The following is a 25,897-nucleotide window of genomic DNA, read 5'->3' as shown; positions in this document are numbered from 1 at the left end:
ACTCCCATGTTCTTTTAAAATATGGTATGCAATTCATATAGTCCTAGTGACCTGAATTGAGTAATGGCAGCTAGATGCTGCTTTGCAAACTTGTAATAAACATCAGTTCTTTGAAAACCATTTTTCCTACCTTTCTCAGTCTGAATTACTGTTATGAAGACTTGATTAAATTTATTCAAATTTGTTATTACATGTCACCCACCCTCAGACACACAACACTTGAACTTTCAAGTTGAGATTCTTAATTAGGCCTGATAGTATTTTCTAAAGTCCATTCAACTTTGGTTCTTATTTCTTCAAGATCTGGCATTTGTCCTAGAAGAATATTTCTTATGTTTAGTGTTAGAAATAAGAACAAAGAGTCTTAGAGAGCCTCCAAGAGCCCTGAATGAAGGAATCCATTAGTAATCTGAAATCCCTTTTCCTTCTTGGTTTGTTCAAATGTGGTTATTCCCCAAAACCAATTTAATACTAAGATATTAGGCTTGTAGAGTGGAAAGACAAGACATTGCTGCATTCTCTTCCTTTTTCTCTTTTTCTTCCTTCATCTTCCAAACATCCCTACCACCAGAAGTTTATCCTGCAAGTGTGTAGAACACGAGAAAAACCTTCAATTACCTTATTTAAAAAGTCCCATTTTCTCCATCTCAGTAAATTCTCACAGGCATCAATTACTTGGAATGCCCATGGAAATTTCTTTATCATTAAAAAGTTATTTATCTATGAAAAGGCTAAAAATATGAGAACTGATACAAGATGGTAAGAAAGGGAAAAGTGGCAGGTGTGGGGAGTGGAAGTGGAGTATAAGGTGACCTTCTGCTTTACAAAGAACTTCTACTGGTAGAATAAAAAGCTGAGTGCCTCCATTGAAAAGTCAACCACATCCTGCCAACATGAACCCTTTGTTGATCCTGGCTCTCGTTGGAGCAGCTGGTGAGCCCTCCTAAATCACTTTATGTTGTCCCTTGATGCCTTTGGCCTATAGAACATGCTAGTCATTCTTTTAATTTATTCTTTTGTCTTCTCCTTTCATCACTGCTTTTCCCCCATCCTATCCTTATATCTGTCTAGTTCTCTCTTCACCTGTCATCCTCTTCTACCTTCCCTTATCACATCCCCTTCTTACTTCATTCATCTTTCTCTTTCCCCAGTAGGCACAACTATAGAATATTATCTTAATCAAACCTCTGCATGCAGTAATAGACCTGGAAATGTGTAGAAATGAAACTTCTAGGGGAACGAATTAAGAAGGGAGGAAACGGGAATACGTTTAAAAAAACTAGGGGTCATAAACAATTGAGTCAAAGATAAGAGGAAAAAAAACAGGGAATGAGGAAGAAAAGAAGAGACTGGAGAAGGGAAGGGACAGAATCACATTTATAGTATTGAAATGTGAGCTTCTGAAGGAAAAAAAATCATTTTTATCTTTGGGTCCTCCAGATTAACAAGAGTAGATGTGTAATTAATGACACTTGATTTATTCTACTACATGTGAAAATAATGATATTTCTCTCTGTTTTGAACCTAGAGAGGCAGAATATAAAAGAGCCTGGTAAGATAAGATAGAGTGAAATGGAGAATGCAGTTTGGTGGAAACTATAAGATAGAAAGATGGAGACAGAGGAAGAAATAGAGAAAGAGAGAGATAAAAATGGAGACAAATGTAGGGAAAGAAGCAAGAAGAGAAACAAAGACAAAGACAAAAAGAAATAGAAACAGAGGGAAATATGGACAGGAACATAAAGCTATTGATTATGTAAACCCTGGTCATAATAACAGAGATCACTGCTTGGAAGGGGTTTTGTAGAAGACAAATTCTAGAAAACATTCCTAGGGCTTAGGCTTCACATACTGCTAAATTTCCTTTTCCAAATTTCTCCCCCCACCAAGTTGCTTTCTCCACTGATGATGATGATGACAAGATCGTCGGGGGTTACACCTGCGAAAACAGCCTTCCCTACCAGGTGTCCCTGAATTCTGGCAAGCATTTCTGTGGTGGCTCCCTCATCAATGAACAGTGGGTGGTGTCAGCTGCTCATTGCTACAAATCGTAAGTGACAGAACTGGTCCTGGCCCCAGGGAGGGCCAGTTAGCTATGGTAGCTTTTGGAGACCTCATGGAGGAAAATGTATGCAATTTGGGGTGAAAGGCAGAAATTCCAAGAAGTTAGACTCATGATCCAAACTTCAGACTGAGATAAAAAGGTGTAGATATAAGAATAGAATGGGAATAGAGTGATTCATAAATTAAATGTGGTGATACATGACTGAAAATGAGTGATACAGAGTAAGCAAAAACCCAGAGTTAGGAAGAGAGCACAGCTTTCAAATGCCTAGGAATAATGTTTTGTTCCTCTATACCACCCTATCATGAAGGCAAAAAGCCAGCAGGTTTTTGCAAATCCACATCCTGCATTTCCACCTAGAGCAGGATTGTAGTCAGTGCTGGACATAAACACACACACACACACACACACACACAAGCACACATAATTCCCCATGAGTGAATGGGTGCTGATAATCAAACTAAGACATGTTGAAAACCTTAGCTTAAAAAGACATAGGTCTCCCATTTCATACAAGGCCATCTCCAATCATCTTGATCTATATCTTGCCACTGGACCCAGATGACTCTGGAGGGGAAAATGAGGCCAGTAACCTTGGACAGCTCTCCCTCACTTAAATCCAATTCACTTGCATGTCATAGCATCCCCTCCCTGATGTTATGGTCCTCTTTGAGAATGAAAAATAAATAAGAACCTCTACATTTAAAATGATCTAAGATGTACAGAATTCTAGGTACAAGGTCTATACAGTTCTTAGAAGAGAGTACTTTTAGTGGTCACATCCAACACTGAAAAAAATTGTCTTCATCAGCCGAATGCAGGTGAGACTGGGAGAGCATAACATTGAGGTCCTTGAGGGAAATGAACAGTTCATCGATGCCGAAAAGATCATCCTCCATCCAAACTACAACAGCCCTAACCTTAATAATGACATCATGCTAATCAAGCTGAAAACCCCAGCTGTCCTCAACTCTCGTGTGGGTACCATTTCTCTGCCCAAAACCTGTGCACCTGCAGGCACTGAATGTCTCATTTCTGGCTGGGGCAACATGGTGAGCTTTGGTGGTAAGTAATTTTGCCCTGTCCCTTACTTTTGCATTAGATCAACACATCTTTTGACCATTCCACTAATACTAGCCTACCTTCTGTATTCCTCACCACCACTTCACACTTCCCATTAAATGTCAAATTATTGGAAAGAAGAAACTAAGGAATTTAGGCAAAGAGTAAAATTAATTAACACGATATCCAGAAACATTTAATAGTTAAGTTCCAAAGATACAGTGACATTCTGTAATTATTTAATTTATTTTGGCATTCTAGCTTCATCCCTTATTCAGCTCCCTTCTCTACCCTAACACCTGTCAGTTTAGACAAAGCTAGCTCTCCCTCTTTTGTTGGCAGCAAGATGGTATAGAGGCTAGAGCACTAGGCTTGGAATCAGGAAAACTCATCTTCCTGAGTTCAGATCTGGCCTCACATACTAGCTGTGTGATCCTGAGCAAGTCACTTAACCCCATTTGCTTCAGTTTGATCATCTGGAAAATGAGCAGGAGAAGGAAATGGCAAACCACTTCAATACCTTTGCCAAGAAAATCCCAAGTGGGGTCACAATGACTCAAAGATAATTGAAATGACCAAACTTTAGACATGATCAACTGTTTCTAACATAACCCCTAGCCTCTAAATGGCATGAAATTGTTGTACCATTTTGAAGAGTAAAAGGTAAGTGTGATGACTGCATATTTTAAAATCAACCGGAGTCAGGAATTCAGGTTAAGGGAAAAATCTTCAATCTTTATTCTCAGTAGAGGCGAGGAAGGGTTGGAGGTAAAGGGGAATTGGCAATAGCAATGTGTGCAGCCAAGTCAAGAAGCTAGCCAGACCAGAAGCTATGAGATCAGCAGCCGTCAGAGTAGAACCCAGACAGCAGTCCCTTTCCGCCTCTCTTCCTGTCCCTCTGCCTCCACCCACCAAAATCGTCATTTCCTATACAACACATCAGAACTTGCACAGAGAGTGGGCGGGGCCATTCTTTCTCCAAGCATATATATTAATAGAGTATGGTCCAATTACTATTTAGCCTCACGTGCCTGGGACTTCAGTGCATCAACTCAAGCCTCAGGCCATTACAGATAAGCTGGATGGTGGGGTGGAAAGCAGACTGAAGAAAACTTTGATTTGAGGTCTAGCTCCTAAATTTATTAGCTTTGAAAGCTTACACAAAGTTCTGACTCCCTCTTGACTCAGTTTGGTCCTCCAACATAAATGAAATGTTGAATTAGAGCCAGAGGATCATGCAAATTAATAGTCCTGAAATTCCCTTTTCTCTATGACTTTAGACAAATCACCTTATTTTTCTGAGGCAGTTTACTGATCTGCTAAAAAATGGTTGGACAAGATAGTCCCAAATGTCCCTTCTAGATCTAAATGACTATAGATTATATCAGCAGCCAGTTTTTCCTCTTATGTCTCAAAGCATTTCCTTTCCCAGCTTTAAAATTGAGATACCTTGTTTCATATATCCTGTTGATTTAGTCCTTTGTGTAATGCTAGATACTGAATAACAACTATTATGCTAAATATAATTAGTTTTCATACTTTTTCTATCAGCTCCACATAATTCTCCATGCTCCCTGGTACCTACTACTTCAGGCACCCCAAAATACTACAAAAGGAATATAGGGTGTTGGTGTTCAATCGTTTCAGTCATGACTAATTCTTCATGACTCCATTTGGGGTTTTATTGACAAACATATTGAAGTGGTTTGTCATTTCCTTTTCCAGATCATTTTAAAGAGGTAACTGAGGTAAACAGGATTAAGTGACTTCCTCATATAGTTATAATCAGCCAGATTTAAACTCAGGAACTTATTACTCCAAGACTAACACTCTATCCACTGCATCATCTAGTTGCCCTAAAATAAAGGGAACTTTCTTAGAAACCCATTTTGTAATTTTTCAGAAGTCCATTTTGTATTTCTGAGATACATGTTAAATTTGTCAAAATTGCAAATGCTTCAAATACACATGATAATAGCATACTATTTTCAGTGAGAGTTAAGGATAGGACAATCTTATCCCAGTCTATAAACTTATCCAACATTTTCAGGTGGCTATTATATAGAAAGAATTGTGCTGTGTGCTATGGAAAACAGATAGCCACAAATAACTGAGTTCTTCCCTGAAGGAGTTATAATTGAATAAACATAAAAAGAGAGTCTGGATCAGTGATTTCATTGCAATTGCATTGCAGTGTGAACATTGCAATTGTGGGAATGCCACAAAAAGATAACTCCTTTACCATTGTAGAACAGCTTCTTTTCTGCACCTTAGTATTCTCAGAAAGAATTGGATACAAAACTAAGAAATTAAGTCATCTGCCCCATGTCATATAGCCCATATGTGTCAGAACAATATTAAAATAAATATCTTCATAATTCCAAGGCATTTCTCTGTCCGTTATGCATCACTACCTTTCTGCAGTCTAGTAGGAGGGATGAAACAATTATACAAATAATCTTCATACAGAGAAGTATGAGATGTGTCATTAGTAATTTCTAGAAATTATAGGAATTCAGATGAAGGAGAGATACAAACTATTTTCTCTTTTGTACTAAAGTTCCCAAGTCCCTTTCTACCAAATCAGTTCTTACGACTGAACAATCTATTAGGTAGATTGTGCTTTCTTCTCTGATGTGATAGCTACTCTTACCCTCCTCCAATCCCATTTTCTTCACAGCTGAATACCCAGATGTTCTGCAGTGTTTGAATGCACCCCTTCTGTCTGATGCTCAATGCACATCCTCCTATCCTGGTCAGATCACAGAAAACATGGTCTGTGCTGGCTTCCTAGAGGGTGGCAAGGATTCCTGCCAGGTAAGATTTTAACTTTCTGTAAGGAGAAGAAAACAGCACTTTCATTAAGCCCAATAAGGATGAGGATTTGGAGAAATATCAAGGTCTCTGAAAAAAAGAAGGAATATGTCCTCATCTATATCTTCTAGAGCACCTCAAGATGAGTTGAAGGTGGGCTAAAAGGGAATGGTCATGAAGATCGGGGGAGGGCGGCAGGAATCAATGGAAGGTAATGTTCTTGAAAGACTAGAGGGCCATAGAGGCCAAGATTGGATTGGATGACCTCTGCGATCTATTCCAAATCTGAGTCTATGATCCCAAGCTTCAGACTATGGTATGGGCAGCAATCTCTTCCTTTTCCTCTCCTCACTCATCTATGTTCTCCATCTCTAGAATGACTCAGGTGGACCAGTGGTGTGTAATGGAGAACTCCAGGGTATTGTCTCCTGGGGCTATGGCTGTGCTCAGAAGAATAAGCCTGGTGTCTACACCAGAGTCTGCAACTATGTGGACTGGATTGAGGCGACCATTGCTCAGAACAGCTAAAGACCCCTGACCTCTGTTTCTGTCCTTTTCTTTGGACTATTGTTTTGGGACATGATGCCAACAAAATGATCTTGTCAATAAAATGATGCTCTATTAATTGCTCTTGCCTATTCTTGAGTTTCTATTAATATTTCATCTAAAAAATGGGAATGCTTTTGGACTGATGTGTACCAATACACCATACTCCTCCCCTCCAAAAGTCAATTCAGGTAACTGCTCATATTAAGACAAGACAGTGGCTCTCTCTTGAACAAGAATATTTTCCCATGGTTAAAAAACAAAAAATCCCATACATAATATACCCATTTTTTCTTCTGCCAGTTGTTCAGGAAGTTATTTAACATTAATCCTTTTTTATCCTCAGCTACTGAGGAATTAGTGTTACTAGAACTCTTCTAAGTATCATAGGCAAATTGGGATTCATCCCTAAAGGAAACACATGGAGCTAAGGCTGGGGAAGGACTATTTACCTCTATAGTTTCTTCCTAAAACTTTCCCACTATAGTGCTTTCCTTGTGACTCTCTTTTTCATTTGCTACATCATCTTTCATTTCAATCCTTTATCAATTTAGTGATTCAATAATCCCTTAAGTGACTACAACTAGACCTGTGCTGGGGGATAAAAATCTTAGCTACAACATGTTCCTTGGCCTGTAGAGCTTGGTATGGTATGGAGATAAGAAACAAGTGCAGTTAACAAAAAAAAATACATCATAGTTATATAATTTATGTACTATGAGCATAGTTTATAAATTTACATAATACAAATAATATATATATAACAGTTTATATCATAGATGTATAAAATATTATGTCACTATACTACAGTGTTGCATAATAAACTACTCTAATGCCTGAAACTGTGTATTACTGGGCAAGACATTGACCTCTCTCAGGCCTTTAGTTTTCTCCTTTTTGATTTTTTAAAATAATATTTTATTTTCCCTCTAGTTGTATGTCTAGAAAAATTTTTAGCATTCATTTTAATAAGATTTTTGAGTTCCAAATTTTCCCCTCCCTTCTTTCCCATTTTCCCTCCCTTCTTTTGAAAATGGTAGGCAGTTTGATAAAATTTATATATGTACTATAATGTAAAACATATTTCTATATTTATTGCAGTTGTGAAAGAGAAAATAGAACAAAGGCAGAAAAACCATGGGAAACAATAAATAAGTGGAAAAATTATGCTTCAATCTGCAATGAATTCATTAATTCTTTATCTGGATATGAATAACATTTTCCTTCATGAGTCTTTTATACTTTTCTTGTATCACTGTGTTGTTGAACTGAGTCACACATAGTTGGATCATCACACAATGTTGCTGATACTTTGTACAATGTTTTCCTGATTCTGCTCATTTTACTTTATATCAGTTTATCAGGTCTTTCGGATTTTTTGGAAATCTTTTTGTTCATCATTTCTTATTGTACATTAGTATTCTATTTATATTCGTATACCACAGATTATTTAGTCATGCCCCAATGATGGGCATTCCCTGAGTTTTCAATATTTGGCACCACAAAAAGTGCTTCATCAATATTTTTTATACGTAGGTCTGTAATGTTCAGGCTAGCTTTCTGGAATGTAGGAGGCAGGAGAGCCACCAGGATGATGGTCAAAAATGGAATGTCCCATTTCCAGTCCTTCTCAGTTCTTAAATACCTTATTACAATTACCTCATTACAGCATACTGCATATGTGTGAACTAGAGAACCATTACCTCACTATGCTAAGTATTAAGTATATGTATACTAGAGAATCATTATTAATTGAGGTAGCACCTTGTTGTAAATGTCCTTGTTTCAAATATACTTCTCCAAAGTTCTGGCCCTCTACGTAGGTCCCTTTCCCTTTTTTTATTATCTCTTTGACCTAGTAGTGGTATTGCTGAATCAAAGGGTATGTAGTTTCTTCATCCTTTGGGCATAGTTCCAAATTGCTCTCTGGAATGATTGGATCAGTTTACAATTCTACCAATAGTAGTTCTATATCTTTTCCAACATTTATCATTTTTCTTTTTTTTAACATCATATTAACCAATATGATGGGTGTGAAGTGGTATCTCATTGTTGCGTTAATATGCATGATTCTAATCAAAAGTGATTTAGAGCACTTCTTCCTACGCCTATAAATAATTTTGATTTCTTCATCTGAAAACTGTTCTCCCATTAGTATAGTTTTGCTGTCTATTTCTTGCTGTCACAACTTTTCCTTAAAGAATCTGGATGTTTTATCTCTTGATGAACATATGTTTTGTATTGATATTACTTCATAATCTGTGGCAAAGTTTCTTAAGTTGCAAACCCATATGGAGTCAAGTAACTGAATATGAGGATTGTGAAAAATTTGGTGACAGTGAAAATATGAAATATTCTACTAAGATTTAATTCTTTATGTAAAAATGAAGTAACATGTTCATCTTATTAGTATGCAACTTTGCTTTCAACCTTAATAAGTGAAAAAACATGTGTACCAAAGAATTGTTTAAAATAAATGTCCTTATGATTTATTATCAGTAAATGTTTGTATACCTCTGTTATATACCTATATATTTTGGGTTGCATAGAAATTTCTTTAGCAAAAAGGTGTTGTGAGTAGGAAAAAGTATAAAAATTACTGGTTTATGGTACTATTTGTTTATTTTATTTTTATTTTTTATTAATGCTTTTAATTTTCAAAACATATGCATGGATAATTTTTCAACATTAACCCTTGCAAAACCTTGTGTTCCAATTTTCCTTCCCCTTCCCCCACCTCCTAGAAGGCAAGTAATCCAGTATATGTTAAACTTGGTAGAAATAGATGTTAAATTATGGTACCTTTTAGCAAGTTGTATTTTTCTTTCTTTTTTTTAATTAAAGCTTTTATTTTCAAAACATGGACACATAATTTTTCAGCATTAACCCTTGCCTAGCTTTCTGTTACAAATTTTCCCCTCCTTCCTTCCTCCCTCCCCTCCCCTAGATGGCAAGTAATCCAATAAATGTTATATATGCTAAATATATTATTAAATGCAATATATGTAAACATATTTATATAATTATCTTGCTGCATAAGAAAAATCAAATCAAAAAGGAAAGAAAATGAGTAAGAAAACAAAAATCTAGCAAACAACAAAAAGAGTGAGAATGTTATGTGTGATCCACACCAATTCCCACAGACCTCTCTCTGGGTGTAGATGCTCTCTTCATCACAAGATCATTGGAACTGGCCTCAATCAAATTATTTTTGGAAAGAGTCATGTCCATAGAACTGATCATCACATAATTTTGCTGTTGCTATGTACAATGATCTCCTGGTTCAGCTCATTTCATTTAGCATCAGTTCATGTAAGTCTCTTCAGACCTCTCTAAAATCATCCTGCTAATTATTTCTTATACAACAATAATATCCCATAATATTTATATACCATAACTAATTCAACCATTCTCCAACTGATGGGCATCCACTCAGCTTCCAGTTTCTTGACACTACAGAAAGGGCTGCCACAAACAGTTTCCACATGTGGGTCCCTTTCCCTCCTTTAAGATCTTTTTGGGATACAGGCCCAGTAGAAATACTACTAGACCAAAGGGTATGCACAGCTTGATAACTTTTTGAGCATAGTTCCAAATTGTTATCCAGAATGGCTGGATCCATTCACAATTGCACCAACAATGTATTAGTGTTCCAGTTTTCCTACATTCCCTCCAACATTCGTCATTATCTTTTCCTGTCAGTTTAGCTAATCTGAGAGATGTGTAGTAGAATCTCAGAATTGTCTTAATTTTTATTTCTCTGATCAGCAGTGATTTAGAGAACCTTTTCATATGACTAGAAATGGTTTTAATTTCTTCATCTGAAAATTGTCTATTAATATCCTTTGATCATTTATCAATTGGTTAATGGCTTGAATTCTTTTAAATCTGAGTCAATTTTCTATATATTTTAGAAATGAGGCCTTTATCAGAATCCTTAAATGTAAAAATGTTTTCTCAATTTATTGCTTCCCTTCTAATATTGTCTGCATTAGTTTTATTTGTACAAAAACTTTTTAACTTAATATAATCAAAATTATCTATTTGATGTTCAATAATGAGTTCCAGTGCTTCTTTGGTCACAGATTCCTTCCTTCTCCACAGATGTGAGAGGTAACCTATCCTTTGCTTATAATATCACTCTTTATGTCTAAATCATGAATCCATTTCAACTTTATCTTGGTATATGGTCTTAGGTGTGGGTCAATACCTAGTTTCTGCCATACTAGTTTCCAATGTTCCTAGCAGTTTTTGTCAAACAGTGAGTTCTTATCCCAAAAGCTGGGGTCTTTGGGTTTGTCAAACACTAGATTGCTATTGTTATTGATTATTTTGCCCTGTGAACCTAACTTATTCCACTAATCAACTACTTTATTTCTTAGCCAGTACCAAATGGTTTTGATGACCACTGCTTTATAATATAATTTTAGGGCAGGTACAGCTAGGCCATCATTCATTGGCATTTTTTTCATTAATTCCCTTGAAATTCTTGATCTTTTATTCTTCCAGGTGAACTTTGTTATTAATTTTTTTCTAATTTGTAAAATAATTTCATGGGAATTTGATTGGTTTGGAACTAAATAAATAGATTAATTCAGGTAGTATTGTCTTTTTTATTATATTTGCTCGATCTACTCATGAGCATTTGATATTTTTCCAACTTATTAGATTTGACTTTATTTTTGTGGAAAGTGTTTCATAGTTGCATTCATATAGTTCTTGACTTTCCCTTGGTAGATAGGTTCCCAAATATTTTATACAATCTACAGTTATTTTGAATGGAATTTCTTTTTGTATCTCTAACTGCTGGACTTTGTTGGTAATATATAAAAATATTGATGATTTATGCAGTTTTATTTTGTATCCTGCAACTTTGCACAAGTTGTGAATTGCTTCTAGTAGTTTTTTGGTTGATTCTTTAGGATTCTCTGAGAATACCATCAGATCATCTGCAAAGAGTGATAATTTGGTTTCCTCATTACCTATTCTAATTCCTTTAATCTCCTTTTCTTCTCTTATTGCCAAAGCTAACATTTCTAATACAATATTGAATATCAATAGTGATAATGGGCAACCTTGTTTCACCCCTGATCTTATTGGGAATGGCTCTGGTTTGTCCCCATTACATATGATGTTTGCTGATGGTTTTAAATAGATACTACTGATCATTTTAAGTAAAAGTCCATTTATTCCTCTACTCTCTAGTGTTTTTTTTAATAGGAATGGGTGTTGAGTTTTATCAAATGCTTTTTCTGCATCAATTGAGATAATTATGTATTTTTTGTTAGTTTGGTTATTGATATAGTCAACTATGCCAATAGTTTTCCTAATATTGAACCAGACCTGCATTTCTGGTATAAATCCTACTTGGTCATAGTGTATTAGCCTGGTGATTACTTTCTATAATCTTTTTGCTAATATCATCTTCCCATATAGGGATATAAAGTTCTTAACTTTTAAAAGAAACATAGCTTTTTTTCTTTCCTTTTTACCTTTTTTGAATCTCTTAAGGTCTGTATTTGAAGAGCTGTTTCCATTCACCTCAGGTCTTTTCATCAAAAATAAAGATTCACCTATTTTATTGAATGTCAATTTTTAAGATAATGCTTAAAGATGATTTTATTATATATTTTGCATCAATATTTGTTAGGGAAATAGGTCTATAATTTTCTTTCTCTTTTTTCACTCTACCTGGTTTAGTATCAGCACCATTATCTGTGTCAAAAAAGAAATTTGGTAATAATTTCAATGTATTTATTAAAGTAAATTTTATATCTCTAAATGCTTACTTGCATAAAATAGAGAAAGAGAAGATCAATAAATTGGGCTTACAACTAAAAAAGCTAGAAGAAAAACAAATTAAAAAACCCTCAGTTAAATACCAAATTTGAAATTCTGAAAATAAAAGGGGAGATTAATAAAATTGAAAATAAGAAAACTATTGAATTAATAAATAAAACTGAGTTGGTTTTATGAATAAATTGAGTCATTAATTAAGCACCTACTCTCATTAGATATGGAGGATACAAAGATAAATATGAAATGTTTTCTTTCTTTAAGAAGCTCACATTTCGTTACTATGAATGTGATCCAGTACCATCATTTCTCATGTGGCTCTCTCTTATCTTTGAATCTATTGTTTTTTGATCCATAGATTTTTTTTCTATTTGCTCTCTATTTCCTTCCTTTCTAGTTTATTTCTCTAGAAGTTTCCTTTCTACATATTTACAAGTCTGTCATTGCATGCAGAAGTTTGGTTAAGAGAAGAACCTATAGTTGTGCATACTGGGGACAGAGAGAGATGGATGAAATGAAGGGGGATTGGAAAGGGAGTCTAGAAGAGGTTAGCAAATGAAGAGAAAAACTAGATAGATATAGGGGTGGGGTAGAGGAAGAACAGTGACTGAAGAAAAAAGATGAAAAGATGGGTTGAGAGAATAGCCAGAATGTTTAACAAGCCAGAGGCAGCAAGAAATAACATAAGGTGATTTCAAGGGCTTACCAGCTACTCCAACAAAAACAGGATCAAGAGAGGTTTCATATTGACAGGATTTGGTTGATTTTTTCCATGGAGGCACTCAGCTTTTATGTTCTAGGAGTAGAAAATGTTTGTAAACCAGAAGGTCATTTCATACCCCAACCCTGCCCCCCACTCCTGCCATCTTTGCCTTTCTTACTCTCTTGTAGCAGTTCTCTTATTTTTAGCCTTTTCATAGATGAATGGCTTTTAAATGGTAAAGACATTTCCATGCACATAAAAAATAATTTATGCATGTGAGAATTTACTGAGATGAACAGAATGGGAGTTTGTATATAAAGGAATCGAAGATTTTTCTGGTGCCCTACACTTTTGCAAGATAAACTTGTGGTAGTATTGTTTGGAGGGAGGGAAAAGAAAAAGTAGAAGGAAGAGAGTTGCAGCAATGCTTTGAGTTTCTCCATCATTCAAGCCTAATATCTTAATATTAATCTGGTTTGGGTGAATATTATCTGATCATATCTGAACAAACCAAGAAAGAAATGGGAGTTTGGGTTATTAGTAGATTCCTTTATTTAGGGTTCCTGGAGGCTCTCTAAGTCTCTTTGTCCTTTTTTCAACCTCTAAACATAAAGGAATATTCTCCTAGGATAAATGGCAAATCTTGAGGAAATAAAAGCCAAAGTTGATTGGAGTTTAAAAAATAATACCAGAAATACTCAGGAATCTCAACTTGTGAGTTCAAGCTTTGTGTGTCTTGGGTTGATGACATGTAATAACAAACTATATGTTTGAATAAGTTTGATGATATTTTCATAACAGTAATTCAGATTGGAAAAGGCAGGAAAAATTATTTTCAAAGAATTAAATTTATCATAAGTAGGAAGATAGAAAATCAGTACTTAGCTGCCATCACTGAATTTGGGTCACTAGAACTGTATGAACTGGCTACCATGATATTAAAAGAACATATGAGTATGATTACGAAACCACTCTCAGTGATATTTGAAAAATCATAGCAAATGAAAGGCATAGGAGAGAGAAGCAAAAGTTATTATTATTTTCCAAAAAGGGGAAGAAGGTAGATTGATCAAAGAAATTCAATTCCTAAAAAATTCTAGAAGACATTGTTAAAACAATGGTTTTTAGAAGTGGTAATCATGTTCAGCCAGCATAATCTCTCCAAACATACACTATACTAATTCTCATTTGCTTATTTTTTTTTTTTTTTGAGAAGAAGGTTGGACAGTTACTTGAATAATTATAAATCACAAAGGAATGCCTGGATTTTAACAAAATATTTGGCAATGTCTTTCAAGCAATTACAATGTACCATCTGATGAATAAAATATAAATAGATAGGCTAGACAGTTTGGCTAGATAATAAGTGGCTTTAGAACTAGATAAAGATCAGGTGTTGAGAAAAGATCTTTAATAGAGTATATTGGGGCTCTGTCCTTGATTCTATTTGATTTTTTCCAAAGATCTGACTAAAAACACTTGTAATCCACTTTCCATTTTCCTTCTCTCTGGATTTTCATTGACAGGATTCAAACTAAAAGTATTTCTTAAACTATCCTTTGTCTCATGACTTTATCCAGAGTAAACTTTGGAACCTCAGAATATTGGCTTATTTGACCCTCCTATTTCCTAATGGGGTTTTCCCTAGGAACTTCAGAATGTAGATTATATCTGTATTACTGCAGATATACATGTCTTCAGTATCTTTTCAAAAAGAGACACAATGCAACTCACAAGTTAATTATAAAAATTGCACACAAGACAAAATTTGCCCCACAGAAAATATAAAACATATGAAGGACTCATCAAAATTCATAAATATTCAAGCTAATTCTCTTTCACTCCTCTGAGCCTCAAATCTCCAGTGAAGATATATGTGTTGCTTCATTTTTATAATGTCATACCGTAGTTGAGACTTTATTTGATGGGAAACAGATGGGTTCTTAGAATGACAAGCCTGTTCTCACTGGAGAAGCAGAAACAACTAATTTGCAATAATTATATAGCAAAGGGTCCATGTTGCTTGTCTATGTTGTGTCTGGCTTTGTTGTTATCTCTTTCTCTGTAGAGATCATTTTCTCACTTCTCTTTAAAAGTGTAGTTTTGGGAATTCAGGTCAATCTTTCCCTCTTCTCTTTGGGAAACTTTCTCTAGAGATTTGTATCGCTTTTCCATTATCTGCCACATTCCCTCCTTTTCTGGGGCTTTATTCCCTTCTCCAAATACAGTTTAACTACTCTGACAAAGGCTCTCTATGGATGAGTATTTCTATAAGGGATAAAGAAGGCTTCATCCCTCTCAGAAACATATCTGTTTTCTTTCACGTTCTTCTCTTAGATCCCTTAGCTCTGGTTCTAATGAGTTTAAATGTATTTAAATGCACTGTCACAGGTGAAATACATTCTAATCATGTGTGGACATAATTTAAACCTACTTTTTTTGTAAAACTGGAGGAGTGAGAGTAGTATCAGAAGCTTAGGGTTTTTTCAATATTATTCCAACATTTTAAAAAGGTACAAGGAAATATAGAATGGTGGAATTGAATCAGAGAACCTTATTTTAAATCCATCTCTTCTACTTATTACCTATGAATTCCACTTCATCTTTCTTTGTCTTAGGTTTTTCTTCTGTGAAATAAGGAGGTTGAATTAGATGACTCCTAAGGCCTTTGGAACACAAGCAGGACCCAATTCAATCAGTGAATGTATGTAGCAGCAGGAAATGACAGGTATGACCAGAGCAAAATAAAAAACAAGGCTTGAGGAAGGGCAGGAAAATGAGCTGACTCTATGCCAGTGCCTATTTTGTCTTTCTGACCAGTTTTCCTTGAAAAGTACTGCCATTTGATCTACCTCCCCTTTTATTTTCCCTCACTAAATAGCATGGTCATTAATCATTCCTTGTACTTGACTCAAAGTTGGTAAGTCACTTCAGCCCTGTCCAACTCTTTGTGGCCCCATTTGGGGTTTTCTTGGAAAAGATACTGGAGTGATTTGCCATTTCCTTCTCAACTCATTTTACAGATGAGGAAATTAAGGTAAACAGGATGAAATGATGCAGCTAGAAAATAAGGGCAGATTTGAATTTAAGAAGATTAATCTTCCTGACTCCAGGCCTAGTACTCTGTGTTTTATTGTGCCACCTAGGTCACTCACAAGAGTACCTGTCAATGCCAGTACCTGACTGGTAGGGATGGCTCCCCTTTCACTTATTTTCCATGTGCCTTTCCTTTCAGTTCCTGAGTGTTATTTAAATCAATTACCCTTATGCAAGGCCATAATTAATTTATAGTTTAATTAAATTAGAAATAGTACATTAAAAATTAATTTTAAAATGACACGTATTACAAAGCAATTAAGCATAATAATTCTGAACTCTCAATTCCAAACCTTCCGGGAGAAATTAAACAGCAACAACAAATTTTCAATTTTTTTTTTCATTTCTAACCAAGAAATTTAGTATCTATTATAGGAAGTTATAGAATTTCCTTCTCTCATTTCTGCCATGTATGAAAGAGTCACAATCACTTCACCAATAGGGAAATTCTGTGATTTTTCACTTCAATTGTTGCTACAACAACATATATGAGAAGATGAATATCACTGAACATAAGAAGGAACAAGCATTTACACAACATGATTTGGTTCTCCAATCTGTCCTCGCAGCCTCCCTCAGTTGAAAGAGACACTGCTTAAAGGCTCTCAGGGACTGACTGGTGTTGTTACTTTGTCTGTCATTGCTTTTCAGGATTTGTCTGTTCCATAAGTCACTCATATTTGCCACTTCTCTTGCATATGTGCCTCTCCTCAGCACTCCCTTAGGAACATTGCATACCAGGAAAGAAAGGGCTGATGAAAGTCCATTTAGAATCTGGATCAAGACTGACTTTTAAGACTGATCATATATTATATCCTTTCATGCACTTTTCAACCAATTTGGCTTATTTGCTATTCCATTCTTATGAAATTTCATTTCATTCCCTAGATCGTTATACTGGTCACTCCCCATGTATGGAATACCCCACCTCTACCTCTGGGAAACCCTAATTCTCTTCACATCTCCATGGATTTTTTCAAATTAAATAAGAGATCTTTTCTTATTCGTTTAGTTATAGAATCTGTGGTAATATGTATTTACATAATACATAAACACAGAGAGATATAGGTCTGTGTATTTATACATATGTCTTGTATTTACTTATTTGTGAACTTGTTTTATTTCCCTAATATGCTGTATGTTTGGTGAGGATTCTGTCTCACTTTTGAATTCAGGTATTTATTACATCTAGTACCAAGAATTTGATGTCAATGTCACACAGATCTGACAGCTACCAAAGAAAGAAGAAGAAAACCTGGAATGTAAAGGAAAAGGCTTGCAACTGAATGTCATCTTTTCCGAAAAACTAAATATAATCCTGAATGAGAAAACATGGGATTTTAAAAAAAATTACTTCCATGGATTCCTAATAAAGAGACAGAAACTTTGAAATGCCTAGATAGATATTGAATGATGAATCATCTCCTCCCCACAAGAGGAGAAAAAAAACAAGGATATTTTTAGAACTCTAAGATTCTGAAGACTCAAATATAAAATAAGACTGAGAGAAAGCCTAGTATTGGCATTATTCTATTTTGATAATATTAAGAAAATTTAAAAAATAGGTTGAATATAAGAATATACTAAGAGAAATGAGGGAGGAAAAGGACTTAGTCTCGTTTAATAGGAGTGCATATGATGACTATTCAAAGATAAAAGAAGTGGGTGAATGGACATCCCATGAAACTCCTGAACTTGCCATAAAAGTTGAACACACACAATAGGAAACACATGCATCCAAAAAGCATAGTATGGAAATCCATCCTTGACTCCACTATTTTATTTTTCTGACAGTCATACAGGAACTGTGGCCTTTGCTCTGATTTCTGTCTATATGAGTAGAGCATATCATAAGTGAACATTGGCTCACAGTGAAGGATCACTTTCTGGCCAGTCCTTGTGATCAGGTGTCCGGGGGTTTGAGTGAGTCTGGCATTCATAAGGCCTATGAGGGAAAGAGACAAACACCAGGAATAAGATATTTCAGACACAGTAGTGGAAGTTGGAGCTGAAGCTTCTCTGGTTTGGGGCTAATGATGAAAGTTCACCTGTACTTAGTAGACAAAATGTTGCACACCAGAGACAGTGAATGTTCATTGAGAGTTCAGAGTGTGATTGAGACATGTGTCTAGTTCAGGGCTCTACCCTGGTGGAAGGAAGGTCTTGAGCTCTGAAGACTAGCTAGACTTTTTAAGCAAGGACCATTTGTGACATCACTCATCTCACAAGCACAGCCAGCTTATTATCTCTTCAGAGGATTATCTCTTCAGAGAGAGCTAGATTCTATACTCCCAAGATATGATTTATTGCAACATGTTATAGTAGTTAGACCCCTGAGCTCTGGATCAGGAAGACCTGGGTTCAGATCCCCACTTAAAATACTGGATATTTAATCTTGGCAAATCACTTAAAGTTTCTATGCCTCATTTCTCCACAATAAAATTGATATAAGATTAGCACCTACTTAAAAGGATCAAATGGCATAATATATGGAAAGTATTTTGCAAAACTTAAAGAACTATATAAATATTATTATTAACATTACTGTTGTTGTTCTCCTTAAAATATATTCTTTTTTTTTAATGATTCAGGCCTAATATGCATGTTTTGGTTTTTTAATTCAATTCAGGCTAATTCAATAAAGCTTTAGATAATCATTCATGCTGAAAAAGATATGGCCTGGGTAGGTCCAGGATTATGCTTGGAGAGTAGCAAATACACTGAATTCAGAATTAGAAAATATGACTTCTAGTTTATCTCTGAGATGCAGTTTGTTCATCTGCAAAATGGCAAAATGGGGATGATAATAATTATGCCACAAACCTGACAAGGTTGTGAGGAACATATTTTGTAAAGTATTATTCTGAACTATGTAATATAATTGTTCTCATTAGAAATTAGATCAAGGACAACAGGAGAGAAAAAAGTCTGTGAAGGGTCATTGCCTGAAAAAGGTATTTTTTCATCATTTGTACTTGGATTGACCTAGGTGAAATTCAATTTACTGACTTGTATCTTAAATGGATTCTTTTAAGGGGCCTGGAGTGAAGAATGTGAAGAAACAAAAACATTTCAGAGTATATCGCTGCCACCTAGGGGAAAACCAGCTAGAAGGAGAAACTCAAAAAGAAAGGGAGGTGAAAAAGATTGGAGACTGGAAATGCGGAGGAAGAGTAAACCTGCAGCCATATTGAAAGCTGAAGGCAGACTGTGTCAGTCATCCAATTTATTAGTCATACAACAAGCATTTATTCAGTGTCTAGAGTGCTAAGCATTGGACTAGATAATGAGGATAAAAAGACAAAAAAAGAACAATCCCTACCTTTAGGGAACTTAAATTCTGTCTTGCAAAATAACATATACACATATTAGTATACCCAATATATACATATAAAATAATTACTAAAGGGAGGAGGGGAATGAGGATGGAGAATTTAATAAAGTTTTCATCAACACATAACTAGAGAAAAAAAAGACTTTGCGATAATAAAGGTCTTTTTTACAAGATATGTAAGGAATTGATTCAAATTTATAATAGTAAGAGCCATCTCCAATTGATACATTTTCAAAGGATATGAAAAAGTAATTTTCTAAGGAAGAAATAAAAGTTATCATATAAAAAAGTTTTCTAATTCAGTAAATATAATCAGCAAAATAAAATTCAAGGATCTCTCATTATATTGCCAAAGGTGACCCCAAAAAAATAACAAATGTTGGTGGGAAATAGACATAGTAACATACTGTTGTTGAAGCTGTGATTTGTTCTGGAAAATAATTTGTTATTATCTCTCAAAATTTCAGGCATAGTACCACAAAGAGAATTTTAAAAGAAGAAAAAGGTTCTCAATCACACTCTGAAATATTTATGGCAGCTCTTTTTTTATGATGACAAAGAATTGGACACTAAAGAGGTACCCATCATTTGGGGAATGTCTGAACAAATTATCAAATGAATATTATAGGCATCTGTTATGCTATCAGACAAAATAAAAAGGACCACTTCAGAGATAAATTCAGCAGAAGTTGAATTATTATAGTAACAACACTTTGTAACAAGAAAAGAATTTAAGAAACTTGAAAACTCTTATCAATGCAATGACCAATCATTATTTCAAAGCATAGTTGATGAAATATGTTTATTAATCTCTTGATAGAGAAGTGGAAAAGTTGGGTGCAGAATATTTTTGACATAGACAATTCCAGAATTTGTTCTATTTAACTATACATATTTGTTACAAAGTTTTATTTTATTTTTGTTTTGTTTCCCCTCCCTCTCTTTCTAATATGGAAGAGGAAGGGAGAGAAAATAAATTAGTGTTTAGTTAAAAATATATGTATTTTTAAAAGTCTTTATGTAAAAGTGGCTCTTGAAATAAATTTTGCATAAAAAATAGAGATAAGAAGAGGTGAAGAGATATGCAATGTCTAATCAACATCCACTGAAAAAAGCAAGAAAATAAGCAATAGATAAAACTTAATAAGACTTTCAGGGCAGAGGAAAAATGTACCTGGGACTCCAGGCAGTATACACTGACGAGCTCTCTGTGACATCAGGGTTGGCAGGACTGGGGAAGGAAAGGACTGGCATCAAAGGAGTGGTTTGAAAATTAGAAGGTCCCCTTAAGTCATTTCTAAAATCCTGATATCCCTGAATATGTGATCTTATGATCTTATGCTTTAAAACTTCCATCCAGGTTTGCAATGAACCACAACATTTATGTCAGTGATAAAAAAAGACAGACAGCTGCTGTTATCATTGTATTTGTTTAGTTGTTGGATTTGATTGGCAGGTGGACATACAAATATGTTATTTTGTCTAGGGTTATTTTAAATGGAATTTCTCTTTCTATCTCTTGTTGATGGGCTTTGTCAATAATATATCGAAATGCTGATGATTTGTGTGTTTATTTTATATTCTGCAACTTTGCTAAAGCTGTTAATTGTTTCAAGTACATTTTTGGATGGATTTTCTATGATTCTGTAAGTAAGTCATGACATCATTTGCAAAAAGTGATAATTTTATTTCCTTATTGCTTAGTGTGTGTCTTTTAATTTCTTTATTTTCTTATTGCTAAAGCCAACATTGCTAGTAAAATTTTGAATGATAGTAGTGATAATGAGAAAGCCCTTGTTTCACTCCTGATCTTATTGGAAATGCAATCAGCTTCTCCATCATGAATAATGCTTGCTGTTGGTTTTAGATAGACACTACTTATTATTTTAAGGAAATCTCCCTTTATCCCATGCTCTTTTGTGCTTTTAATAGGAATGGGTGCTATATTTTATCAAAAGCTTTTCTCGCTTCTATTGAAATTATTATATGATTTCTATTAGTTTTGTTATCAATATGGTCAATTACAATAATGGTTTTTCCAGATATTTAATCAGCCCTGTATTCCTGGTATAAATGTCACTTCTTCATAGTGTATTGCCATGCTGATAAGTTGCTGTAATCTCTTTGTTAACATTTTATTTAAAACTTTTCATCAATATTCATTAGGGAGATTGGTTTGTAATTGTCTTTCTCTGTTTTGACTCTTCCTGGTTTAAGTATCAATATCATATTTGTGTCATAGAAGGAATTTGGCAAGACTCCTACTTTACTTATTTTTCTAAATAGTTTGCATAGAGCTGTAACTAATTGGTCTTAAAATGTTTAGTAGAATTCACTTGTAAATCCATCTGGCCCTGAAGATTTTTTGTGGAGGGGGAGTTCATTAATGACTTGTTCATTTTCTTTTTCTAAAATTGGATTAAGTAATTTATTTGTTTTCTATTAATCTGGGAAATTTATATTCTTGTAAATATCCATTTCAGTTAAATTGTAAGATTTGTTGCCATACAGTTGAGCAAAATGGCTCCTAATTATTGCTTTAATTTCTTTTTTATTGGTAGTAAGTTCACCATTTTCATTTTTGATGCTGAAGACTTGGTTTTTTCTTTCCTTTTTCTTATCAAATTAATCAAAAGTTTATCTAGTTTGTGGTTTTCCCCCCAAAAAAAACCCAATTCTTAGTTTTAATAATAAATTCAATACTTTTCTTAATTTCAATTTTATTACTCTCTCCTTTAAGCTTCAGCATTTCTATTTTGGTATTTAATTGGTAGTTTTTCATTTGTTCTTTTTCTAATTTTTTTTAGTTGCAAGTCCAGCTTGATCTCTTCTTTCTCTATTTTATTCATAGCTATTTAGAGACATAAAATTTCCTCTAAGAACTGCTTTGGTTGCAACCCATAAATTTTGGTATGTTGTCTTATTATTGTCATTCTCTTGAATGAAATTATGGGTTGTTTCTGTGATTTGTTGTTTGATCCATTCATTCTTTAGAATTAGGTTATTTAATTTCCATTGGTTTTTAATATATTTTTCTCTGGCCTTTCATTGAATAAAACTTTTTGCATTATGGTCTGAAAAGGAAGCATTTACTATTTCTACTTTTCTGCATTTGATTGTGAGATTTTTATGCCCTAAAAATGGTCAGTTCTTGGTTAGGTGCCAGGTACTGTGAAAAAAAAAGGTATATTTCTTTCTCTCTCTATTCAAGTTTCTCCAGAGGTCTAGCATTTCTAGGTTTTCTAGGAATCTAATAATTACCCTAGTTTCTTTCTTGTTTATTTTGTAGTTAGATTTGTCTGATTCTGAGAAAGGAAGGTTGAGATACACTGCTAATATAATTTTGCTGTTTATTTCTTCCTATAACTGGCTTAATATCTTCTCTAAGAATTTGGCTGCTTTACCACTTGGTGCATATCTTCTACCATACTTCCCTCCCTCTCTTACTTTTTTTTTCCTAGTGTTTTTGCCCTTCCTTCTATCTAGCACCTCCCTTTTATTTTCTTTATCTCTTCCTATTTCTTTATATGGTTAGATAAATTTCATTTTCTTTTTTATTAAAGCTGTTTATTTTCAAAACATATGCATAGATAATTTTCAACATTCCCTTTTATAAAGCAAATTCCAAATTTTTTCCTTCCCTTCCCCTCACTCCCTCCTATAGATGGCGAATAATTCAATATGTTGAACATGTGCAATTCTTCTATACATATTTCCACAATTATCATGGTACACAAGAAAAATTAGATCAAAAGGGGAAAAAAATGAGAAGGAAAACAATGCAAGCAAACAATAACAACAAAAAGTGATAATAGTATGTTGTGATCCACACTCTCTCCCCATAGTCCTCTCTCTAGATTCAGATGGCTCTCTTTATCACAAGATCATTGGAACTGTCCTGAATCACCTCATCATTGAAAACAGCCACATCCATCAGAATTGATCATCATATAATCTTGCTATTGCTGTATACAATATTCTCCTGGTTCTACTCACTTCATTTACCATCAGTTCATGTAAGTCTCTTCAGGTATCTCTGAAATCATCCTGCTGATCATTTCTTATAAAACAATAATATTCCACAACATTCATATACCATAACTTAATCAACCATTCTCGAACTGATAGGCATCCATTCAGTTTCTAGTTTTTTGCCTCTATAGAAAGGGTTGCTACAAACATTTTTGCACACATAGATCCTTTTACCTTGTTTATAAACTCTTTGGGATATAGGGCCAGTAGAGACACTGATGGATCAAAATATATGCACAGTTTGGTTGCTCTTTGGGTAGAGTTCCAAATTATTCTCCATATTGGTTGGATCAGTTCACAACACCAACAATACATTAGTATTCCAGCTTCCCCACATCCCCTCCAACATTCATCATTATCTTTTCCTGTCACGTTAGCCAATGTGAGAGGTATGTAGTGTTCCTCAGAATTGTCTTACTTTGCATTTCTTTGATCAAGAATGATTTAGAGCATTTTTTCATGTGACTGTTGTTTGTTATTAGAAGACTATAACTAGAGGGGCTAAATAAAGAGTTTGTTGTAATTGGACAGCAAGGACTCAGCCACTAAATTTTGAATATGTCCTTCTTGTGAGGTGTCCTACTTTCATAAAAGCAAAAGAAAATCACTCAGGTGATGCTGTGTTTTTAGACATATTGACCAGAACTTGGGAGTCAATATGACTATTGAGGAGAGGGGAGAAGGAGTGCAGATAAAATGTGGCCAGGATATTACCAAAGTATTCTTTGAAGCCATCCTTGTTATAAGAGTTTGTCTGGGGCTGCTAGGCGGCACAGTGAAAGAGCACCAGTCCTGAAATCAGGAGGACCTGAGTTCAAATCTCATCTCAGACACTTAACAATTCCTAGCTGTGTGATCCTAGAGTCACTTAACCCCAAATGTCTCAGCCAAAAAAAATAAAAAAATAAAAAAAGTTTGTATGGATCTTAATCAAGGGTGTGCTGATAAATGTTTCCTAAGTGGCTCTCAAAAAAAAAATCCTGTATGACCCATTTTTCAATTTAATTTGCATTGCTAACATTTTCTACATCACTTTTTAAAGCCTAGACAATAAATAAAAACAGTAAGTCAAATTCTGATTTTCAGCATTTGATTTCCTGAGGTATAAATGCTCATATGAAAAATTTAAGAATTAGCTTTCTGGACCTAAATTGTTGAGGATTAGGCATCCAGAGAATCAGAGCTATGATGTTTAGAGAAAGAGAAGTGACTTGAATGTATTTGAGAAGAAAAAATAAGATTTCTTTATTTCCAAGAACTAATGATATAATGACACATAACATAAAGCATTCTACTTGGGTCTAGCTGAGGAAGGCTTCCAGAAATAGACACAGTGTACATTAAGGAGATGATGGATTTATGCTAGTTCATCAGCTATCCGTGATCAGAGAGACATCCTTGAAAAACATCTGATAAAACTGAGATTAACAATATAGACAGGTAATGGGAAGATTTTAAGGAACAATAATTCTGTGTTGACATGTGTCTCTAGAATGACATTTCCATTTCTCTCTGTGTGTATGTGTGTCTGACACTCTCTCTTTCTGTCTATCTCTCTCTGTCTCTGTATCTCTCTGACTCTCTTTTTCTCTGTCTCTGTCTCTGTGTGTGTATCTCTCTCTTTCTCGTTTAGTACTAGGTCTAAATACATCCGAGCCATGTGATCTCTCATTATTGCCCTTTTTGTTCAGGAAGGATGATACTCTGCTATTCTGTGGTAACTGCTGGCACAAAAATAGTCAGATGTTTGGTTTCTGCTAGTAGACTCCAGGATTAGAAGAAAGAATTGTTGCTTTGTTCGAGAGGCATTGTAGCCATCTGAGACTTCTCCTTTGTCTACAAAGTCCACATCAATAGAATAACGGATAAGCCTTAGTCCCAAGCCTGGGTCTTGTCTATACCAATACATATAGTCATATCTCAGATCCTGGTCACATCTCAGTGTCACCTTGCGTCCTGTCCCTGTGACCAAATATCTGAAGTTCTGAGTGACGCCAGCATCCATGGGATCTGTGGAGAAAGGAGAAAAGAGCTGAGAAATAGTTGAGGAAGAAGCTACAAGGAAAGAAGCACAAGGAAAAGGTTTGGAGTTAGATTTGGAAAATATGAGAAAGGGGTTTCTTATCTGCATCAAGGCCTCACCTACTTCCAGGAGAAAAAAGCCTATGCAGTAGAGGAGCATGGTCCTCATTAGGGTAGGGATGAGTGAGAAGTCTTCTCACACTGCCTCAGATACTTCTTCAGCTCTCAAAGACCCTAGGGTAAGAGGAAAGATGTCTAGAAGAAAGTAGCTCCACCCTTCTCCTACCTATTGTCTCATCATTAGTAAAAATTCCAGCATTTTAGATTTCTGGAATTAGAGTAGATCACAAAAAATAAATAAATAAATTTTTAAAAATCACAAGTCAGAAGAAAGAATTTGAAGCAAAGTGGCTTGTTTATGATCCCA

General features: G+C 34.8%; 1 protein-coding gene and 1 gene segment (V, D, J or C); one reads left to right on the top strand and one right to left on the bottom strand.

Annotated features, from left to right (window-relative positions):
* Nucleotides 1–827: 827 nt before the first annotated feature.
* On the top strand, nucleotides 828–6,568 carry LOC100935321 (trypsin-like). Its single transcript, XM_003771680.2, has 5 exons — nucleotides 828–933; nucleotides 1,891–2,050; nucleotides 2,877–3,130; nucleotides 5,808–5,944; nucleotides 6,317–6,568. The coding sequence occupies exons 1-5, from the start codon at nucleotides 894–896 to the stop codon at nucleotides 6,467–6,469; spliced, it is 744 nt and encodes a 247-aa protein (XP_003771728.1). The 5' UTR covers nucleotides 828–893; the 3' UTR covers nucleotides 6,470–6,568.
* An 18,567-nt stretch (nucleotides 6,569–25,135) lies between these two features.
* Nucleotides 25,136–25,695, bottom strand: LOC116419541. The segment is given in 2 exon segments: nucleotides 25,136–25,458; nucleotides 25,591–25,695. Coding segments are annotated over 2 exon segments (372 nt in total).
* Nucleotides 25,696–25,897: the final 202 nt, after the last annotated feature.

This window comes from Sarcophilus harrisii, chromosome 5, assembly GCF_902635505.1.
Source record: "Sarcophilus harrisii chromosome 5, mSarHar1.11, whole genome shotgun sequence".
Taxonomy (NCBI): Eukaryota; Metazoa; Chordata; class Mammalia; order Dasyuromorphia; family Dasyuridae; genus Sarcophilus; species Sarcophilus harrisii.
Note: the sequence above shows the minus strand (reverse complement) of the source record. Positions and strands in the feature narration are given on the sequence as shown.